We start from the raw sequence: 8,377 nt of genomic DNA on the forward strand, positions 1-8,377 counted from the left end.
CAGCCCCGTTGAGCAAAATAACTTGCTCACTGAGCACATTAGCCCATGGTCGCGTTCAGCTTCGCGTATAGCCCGCGCCACACTTCAGCCCTCTACCACTGTATATGATCTGTTGGATTGATTAGCCGGTAGAAAGTCCACCACCGCGGAGCTGGGCGACTGCAACTGGCTGCACGTGGGAGGTGCTTCGCTCGTGTGATGCTTTGGTTGAAGGAAGGTGATGTTTGGCGTGCAGATCGTGTCGTACAAACAACACACTGCTGTTCTCTGGCGAAGGGGGGCTTGAGGGAACTGCAGCCATGTTTCGCGGGCCAGAGCGGTGTCGGCCGACTAGAGCGTCGGAATTGTATAAAGACTTGGTTACGACTTTGATTGGTATTTTCTCTGGCGAGCATCTGGCCCCTCATCTTCCTGTTACACAGAACTCATCCCCGCACAGTGCTTGAATCCGGCCAGGCCTAACCTTCACTCACCCCATATCAACAGCTGCAAAGAGAAATGACGTTGCCAACTTCCCTTCTCGCAATCCTCACCCTCGCCTTGGGCGTAAACGCACATTTCCGCCTCGTGCAACCCATCTGGCGCGGCTCTTCCTTCGAAGAACCAGCCAGCCAATGGATCTATCCATGTGCGTCCTCTTCCTCCCCTCGCTCTCAAACACCAAACACACCATGTTGACCGAGCCCAGGCGCAAACGTCAACGAGACAACTTCTGCTTCCAACCGCACCCTCTGGCCCACTACCGGCGGCTCTCTCATGATCAATGGCTCCCACACTCATGCACTAACTTCTGTGAATCTTGCCTTGGGCTCCAATGCAACGAACTTCAATATCACGCTGGTTGAAATGTTCAACCAGACAGGAGCAGGCATGTTCTGCTTGAAGGAAACCGGACGCGCAAACCTTGAAGAGGGATTCAAGGCTGCGGGCTACAGCGGGATGGAGGATGAGAGGATCGAGGGACTGATGGCGAGTGTGCAGGTCATTCAGTTGGGACATAGTGGGAGTGCTCTGTACAATGTAAGTCGTTCCCGTGACTATTACCGGCGTCACGAATGCCGGAACGTGTGCATGATGGTTCGTGAGTCCAATGGAAAAGAGGCCAACACAGTCTAGTGCGCAGACATCATGTTCAACTCGACCGCTCAGCTCCTCGCCGATGATCAATGCCAGAATTCCACGGGCGTAGGCGGTGTTGCGATACAAAACGCGGATGTCAATTCAACACCCGGCGGACCGACTTCATCGGGTTCAGCGGCACCAGCGGCAAGCAGTGCGGCTGCAAGTGTGTTCACCCCAGCTGTGGGAAGCGGACTGCTGGCAGCGATGTTGGCTTGCGGACTTCTCTAAGGCAGACCTACCTACCATGGGCCAAGCAACGTGGAACTGGAGCTCGCATGTCAAACGGCGGGGAGAGAGGATCCTCACATTGTAGAGGACGGAGGGTTTGGGAAGCTGCCAAACTGTTTAATACCGTTAGTGGAGTAGCGAACATGTGATCAAGGCAGGATGATGCGTAGGTAGTGCCAATCTTACTACGATATACGCTTGCTTCGTGTTTCTTGATTGCCTCGCTCATCGAGATGGCAGATAGCTACCGTACCGGTACCTATCGCACGGACAGCCGCGAACAACCATGTATCCAACTCCAGCGCCACCCCAATCACACTTGACATCCCCCGACCACTAATTGAGAATATCGGCAGACGCTCCGATGCTGTGTCTGACTGCTGCGGTCATTCATGTACGGTCGGATCATGGCAGTACCACTTGTTTAAACGTTCGGGGCCGGGCCCGTCTCGTCACCCAAGCCTCCCCTAATAACAACATTCGCAATGGCTGAACCAAAATGCACCATGGTTTGGCGCTGCTACCTCCTATATTGCTTGCATGGCATAGCTAAGTCCTCTTAGGCACCTAATAGAAAAGGAGTTAAAAGAAACCTTAATGCGCTGACTTGCTACTCTTAACAACACCTATGCTAAACCTTTTTAAATATACACTATAGAATTGCGATTTTAGCTATTAGCTATTACATTTCTGGCGGACGCCATTGAAGGCACCGCAGCTATACCAAGATGTGCAAAGAGTATATCCTGAGCGAAGAGTTACGGCATCTTATGTTGTGGTGCTGTTATGTAGGTCTATCGCTCTACAGAGCAGGATCGACAATCAAGGATGCTACCTAGCTGCAGGCCGTACGGAAAAAGAGGCAAGCAGTTAGCCGTATTTTATCACCGCTGATGATAGATCTTCTACTGTCACTATCAGCTAAATAGAGCCGCCCGGCTAGCGGCCAGATCCAAGCATGACTCGCTCGAGCTTAAATGCACACACAACGCCGCATTACTCTCTACGCACGCCTAGTAGTAGAGCATACGCTAGTAGATATGGAGGCTTATACGCAGCTTTGTAGCGAAGTAAGAGGCAGCTTAGAGTATTAAGTACAAATTTACAGAACCTTTTATCCTCATCTCGCAGACAGCTGTGAGCTTTTAATACCCATCTTTGCTAGTCCACGCAGCAGCTTCGACCCTTTGCCTTTGCCTGTGCCTACACTTGCGCGGTCATCTGCTACCATAGGAGAGATGACGAGCTGACCCTGCTCCTGCGATGCAAGTGCCTCGGTGTGATGCTGGTGACACACACGAGTGATTGGATGATCCTTCCCAAGGACAGCTTGGTACCCAGCGGATGCCCTATCGTATAAAGCAAGTGATTCGGTGTAACGATGCCGATGGGTAAGATAGGCAAGAGAGTATATGTTAGCCAGTGTGGCTAGATGCTCATGCCCGAGCAGCTTCTCCCTCCGCGCCAGCGTCTGTCTGTCCATCGCCTCCGCCTCTTTGTACTTGCCGCTAAGCTCCCTAGCTACTCCCACCATTTCCATGCTCCTCAATGTCTCCATATTATCTTCCCCAAACACTTCGCTCCTAGCCTCCATCGACATCACTGACATCTGCTCTGCCTCATCCGCTCCATCTTCTTGCCAGGCGTGCTCCGCCGCTCTGTACAGCAACAGCGCCCACTCTTTCAGTGATTCTCCCTCATTGGGCCGCTGTGCCAATGCCACCCGTGCATGTGGGAACAACGCTTGGCATTTCTCCCGGTCCTCGTGTTTTCGCGTCGGCAGCTCTGCGCAGAGGTTAGAGATGAATTGCTTCCTCCACTTGTCGAGCTGCTTCTCGTTGTCCAGCCACGTGCGCGTCGCTAGCTGCACCAGGCTGTGCATCTGAAACATGTTTGCATCTCTAGTCACCGTGATGAATGAATAGTCTCGTAAGGCAAGGACATCATCCTCGAAGCCGTCGTCGGTTCGAACAGCTGACTCGCGTTCGGCTGCCGTACCGCTTGGGTGGCGAAGCAGAGCTTCCTGGATCCCGTGGCGGTCGAAGAAGCTCATCAGCGATAGCAGGTCTGCTGCTGATCTCCGGCTGCCGCGCACGTGGTCGAACGAGATCTGCCACGTAAGAAGGATTGATTTGCTGGCTCCCTCGTCGCGCCAGAGGTGGCCGGCTGCTTGGTTCAGTAGGCTCGTCTTTCTGCTGTCGCTCTCACGGAACTCGGCCAGGTACTGCCGCACCGAGCATCGCGGCGCTCGCTCTCGAATGTATGCTGCCGCCTGCACGAGAGCGAGCGGCATGTGCTCCAGCGCAGTCGCTAGCTCGGCAATGCCGTTGCTCCTGTCCACCTTGTCTCCAAGCTTCTTGTGTAGAAGCGCGTGTGCGGCTGCATCGTTCATCGACTCGATAGTGATAATATCGTTTTCTTCCACGACCTGCAGCGCCGCGCGCCTGGTCCGGCTCATGGCCAGGATCGAGCCATGCCTGCTTGAGGGCAGATACCTCGATAGCCGCTGCTGGACAGCGCTGCCGCTGCCGCCGCCGCCGCCGCCGCCGCCGGTACCGTAGCCTGCTGGAGATAGCCTGCTGGAGAAGGAACAGCAGCATTGTCCGCGTTGTCAAGCATCAACAGCCACCGTCCGTTCGTCTCGTCCGGGCCTGAGATCCTCCTAGCTCACCCCACACCACCCAGGCCCACCAGTGCTATGCGCGATGCCGGGGCAGCGCACTTCTTGCGTATCCGGTCGAGCAGCGCTCCGTGGTTAACGAAGTCTGGGTTGCGTCGTGGGATTCCAGCAATGCAGGCAGCCAGGCAGGTAGCTAGGCGAGCAAGCCGCTTATAATAGTGCGGACCGGGCATACCTACCTCCACCCGACCCTCACGAACAGGGTCCGACTCGTGATTTTCCCACAGTTCGGCCTGCTCCTACTCACTGCCTAGCAATAATTCGTCATCTCTCACCTGAGCGCGTTCATCACCAAAACCTAAAACAAAGATAAGGTAATTTTAGGACACTAATCCAGCGCCGGAACCGCCGTCGACCAAGTAAAGCTATGCGTTGCATGTCACTCATAGGGGACTAATTCACATTTTCGAGGCGCAAGCACCCCTAGTAGACGCACAAACAGCGATTCATGACTAGGTACATGTGTGATGATCGCCGAGATGCAGGCCCACATTTAGTCGATCTTTGCGGGAAAGAAAAACATTTTAAAGGGTTTCCGTGACCCCTTGGCTCTTTTGATGACTGATGAGGAACATTGATATCAGAGTTAGTATTTGGGAGGGTGAATGGAGATACTTGAATGCTGCGGATTGCGCTGAAGAATGCATATTAGGACTGTTACACACTTGATGAAAACTAATACGAACAGGTAGATGGTAGCTAGGTAGGTAACTGAATAGAAGATTTGGCTTGATGGTATATTGAGTGCTGACAGAGCAGGTTAGGATGGAGGGCATTTGGTCAAGATGAAGGTTTTGTGTAAAAGCTACCTAGGTAGTTATAATAGTTTTCGAATACAAGCGAATGTGTTACAAATGAATGACCTTGGCGGGAAACTCTCTTAACGCCCCAACATACTGCTTCCAAACGCTACCACATGTTCCTCCTATTGGGGTGACCCTTAACATCCTGAGCAGAAGCTTTGAACTCCTGAATAAATAGGGATTGTCGTACAAGACGCCATCTAAGCGCAGATGCCGTTTCGGCAATTGCAGGACCTGCACTGGTCGTGGAAGCTACAGTCCGACCCAGGAATGGCGGTACCGCCACAGCTCTGGGGGTTGGGATTGGGAGATGCGAGAGCCGTGAGGGCGACTGGTGGTTTGGCTGGTGGTTAGCTAATTGCGTAGTAGAGAGGCAGGTATTAGGTATATTATATCAACAGAACTTACAGGCAAGGGCGGCAACGATAGTGAAGAATTTAGCCATATTGATAAAATTTCTCGTTGTTCTTGGTGAGCTGAGTCGATTGGAACGAATTGTTGTTCGGTGTGAGAGTGAAGCTACTGATGCTGGTGGATTTCAAGATAGTCATGAATCGTCTACAGAGGCATATTATATAGACTTAGAGACACCCATGTTTGCAGGGGCCCATACAACCTTGGATACTTGAACCTAGCTACGACTGTAGAGGCAAGTGGAGAGTGCAGTTCAGTGAGCGTATTATGACTAGGGTATTGTCAAGGGGACTAATACCAATGAACAGACCTGCTGATGCCGTAACAGAATGCTTACTACAGGAGAGACAGAATGTATGTGTAAGCCTGAGTAATACTTTTAACGTACCTGGTGAATGCTGACTTGCAGCAGTACTATGTATAATTTGCGGGGTATTGACCTTTATAGGTCCCCTCTTTTCATTACCTAACAACCTGTTTACTAGAGGGTGTAGAAGTACTAAATGTATGGAGGATATATACAATCGTCGAATCTTCTCTAGTTAACTTACAGCAACTACCAACTGGTTTGAGTCTTGTGCTCTCATATTGTTAGCTTCGTCGCTAGTTCCGTCACCTCCCTGATGGTCGAGTGCCAACCTCATGGAAAAACCAAGACCTGATAGCCGTTTGCCAATTCCCCAAACCCCTGGAGGCATGGGGTCCTGGGATGAGGAACCAGCTCATTGCCTCGGTCCTGTGGGGTTATCTTACCTAAGAAGTAAGCTTAGCAGTGTCTCATCGGCAGAATGAGGGCTATACCCCACAACGAAGCTAATCTTTTTACGTCACTATGATATTCTAAATACTGTATGGTAGATGTGATATGATGACATGATACATTGATCGTCAATTGATATGTCTCGTGATGAATCCTCAGGATTTCCACGAGTCGTAAGCAGGATACGTTGCAGGGCTCGGCGGTACGGGATCGAACTCACCTCCGGCTGCAACTATCATGTGAATATTTAGTGAATGCTAAGTGCCAATGTCGGCTAATAATAGTCTCCAAGGATGCGAATCAGCGAAATTCGATAGTTGCCATGTTAATGCCTAATTTGATACATTCTACAAACCCTTATTCTTACAATTCGTTTGCCTAGTACTTCGAATCTCAATTCATCTGAAGACAGAAGATACTTGTCTTATATCTTTGCATAGTAGTTATATCCTAGTTATACCTGTGAGTGGCCGAAGAAAGAGGGCTACGGTTCAGCTTTGACACGTTCACTGGCCAAGACTTGTTGAACTACGCTGTCCTAATGTTTTTGCCTTTTTCTAGGCTAGGTTGGAGGACAATTTCTAGTCATATTAGCGGAGAGAAGTCTGCTGGCTGTTTTGGTAACTAGGATCACGGTACCTACTTTTGGCTAGTTCGCAGGTGCGAACGGCAATCGCTTCCAAGGTTTAGATAACGCCTAGGGGTCTATCTTGGCGTTATCCAAAACCATCGTCTTCGTACAGTTCCTATTGTTCCTAACGACGATTACCTGCCCTTACATAGGGAATAATTACAGTCGTAATGTTAAAACGTCGCCTCTAAGAATTTAGCGAGGGTAAAACCTTGTTGTGGAAAATTTGGATCACTAAGGTTAGGAATGATTTAGGAGATGGATTATTAGATTGTCTCTACTACAATTAGACTTATATATATAGAGCTTTAGCTACCCTTACTAGAAGGTGTATAATTAGTAAACCTTCCTTACTAGAGCTCCTACTTTTTATTAGGTACTTAGTAGTAAGCTCGCAGTTAATTAAATAATAGGTTATAGAGGGGTATTAAGTAGGATTAATTAGGATTAATTAGATTAAGATACTCTATAATCTAGTTATTATCCCTCCTATAATATACCCCCTAGGTGTAGGTAGATCTTTTAGTATAGTTACTGTTGCAGGAAGGATATTAACCGGATCACGGAGCATCTTGATCCGATTAATCCCGATCAATGCCCCTACATAACCCACTATCTAATTAACTGCTAGCTCACTGCTAAGTGCCTAATAAAAGCAGGAGCTCTAGTAAGGAAGGTTTACTAATTATTTACCTTCTAGTAAGGGTAGCTAAAGCTCTATATATATAAGTCTAATTATAGTAGATATAATCTAATAATCTATCTCCTAAATTATTCCTAACCTTAGTAATCTAGATTTCTATAGATATAAGCCTAGTTCGCGCTTTACCTTATTAAAGATTGTCCTATCTATTTTAAGCGTATTATTTAACTTAGACACTAAGCTAGCAAGCTTTACTCTTTATACTATTTCTTAAGCAGAAGCTTACTTACTACTCTTCTACTATAAGCGACTAAATCCTAAAGGGGGATATCCTACTTACTAGATTAACTAACTAGCCCACCTAGTATATTTAATTCAGATACTATGCCCTAACTAAAGGGATCTAGGTAGAGGTAGACCCTAATACTTAGGATACTAAAAACCACTTTAAGAATAAACCTATTAAGCCTAATATACTAACAAATATCGCGCTATCTAACATAACAAGCAAGCAGTACAAACTCTAAATAGCTTAGTACTAAGCCTGCTTATTAGATTAGGTATTAAAGTTATTAGCAATCTAGAACCTCTTTATATAGGTTAACAACATAGTAGATTAAGGGATCCTTACCCTAGCCTATATAGAGCTTGTTAATTAAGGAAGAGTAACCCTCTAAGCACTAATCTAAGTGCTCTGTAATAACCTAGCGCTAACTAACTTAAGCGCTATAACACTAGCAAGATTATAGTATAAAGCTTATCTTACTAAGGTAAAGATAAGTAGCTAAGACACTAATTACTAGTAGAAGGAGTGGACAATCCTATATACGCAAGCTAAAGTATACAACGTTCCTAATATTAAAGGATAGCTTATAGTATAGGATTATCTTAAAGCTCTATCTACTAGGATCTTACTAGATTAGGGTTAAACTATATTTTAAAGGATTATTAAAAAGTTAGTAATAGGAGAGCTAACTTATAACCTCCTATAGGTTACTAAGATCTATTTATTACTGCTCTAAGAGAACAATATAAGATTAAGCTCTAAGGGTCCTAGAGTATTTGCAATAATAGGAGCTCCACCTTCTAATTAACC

The 8,377-nt window shown here is 47.6% G+C and overlaps 4 protein-coding genes across 4 annotated transcripts; 2 read left to right on the forward strand and 2 right to left on the reverse strand.

Moving 5' to 3' along the window:
- Positions 1 to 121: 121 nt before the first annotated feature.
- Positions 122 to 301, reverse strand: IAQ61_001552 (uncharacterized protein; the record flags this gene model as incomplete). The annotated part of the gene is made up of 1 exon (XM_066095150.1): positions 122 to 301. One exon carries the CDS (start codon positions 299 to 301, stop codon positions 122 to 124), a length of 180 nt encoding a protein of 59 aa, XP_065954998.1.
- Positions 302 to 498: 197 nt separating this feature from the next.
- IAQ61_001553 (uncharacterized protein) lies at positions 499 to 2,336 on the forward strand (the record flags this gene model as incomplete). Its single annotated transcript, XM_003839816.2, has 3 exons — positions 499 to 628; positions 689 to 1,020; positions 1,117 to 2,336. The coding sequence occupies 3 exons, from the start codon at positions 499 to 501 to the stop codon at positions 1,348 to 1,350; spliced, it is 696 nt and encodes a 231-aa protein (XP_003839864.1). The 3' UTR covers positions 1,351 to 2,336.
- A 134-nt stretch (positions 2,337 to 2,470) lies between these two features.
- IAQ61_001554 (uncharacterized protein) lies at positions 2,471 to 4,677 on the reverse strand (the record flags this gene model as incomplete). Its single annotated transcript, XM_066095151.1, has 2 exons — positions 2,471 to 3,926; positions 4,646 to 4,677. The coding sequence occupies 2 exons, from the start codon at positions 4,675 to 4,677 to the stop codon at positions 2,471 to 2,473; spliced, it is 1,488 nt and encodes a 495-aa protein (XP_065954999.1).
- A 45-nt stretch (positions 4,678 to 4,722) lies between these two features.
- Positions 4,723 to 5,462, forward strand: IAQ61_001555 (uncharacterized protein; the record flags this gene model as incomplete). Its single annotated transcript, XM_066095152.1, has 2 exons — positions 4,723 to 4,733; positions 5,027 to 5,462. The coding sequence occupies 2 exons, from the start codon at positions 4,723 to 4,725 to the stop codon at positions 5,460 to 5,462; spliced, it is 447 nt and encodes a 148-aa protein (XP_065955000.1).
- Between the last annotated feature and the right edge of the window lie 2,915 nt (positions 5,463 to 8,377).

Source organism: Plenodomus lingam, assembly GCF_022343315.1.
Source record: "Plenodomus lingam strain CAN1 chromosome Unknown contig_12, whole genome shotgun sequence".
Lineage (NCBI taxonomy): Eukaryota > Fungi > Ascomycota > Dothideomycetes > Pleosporales > Leptosphaeriaceae > Plenodomus > Plenodomus lingam.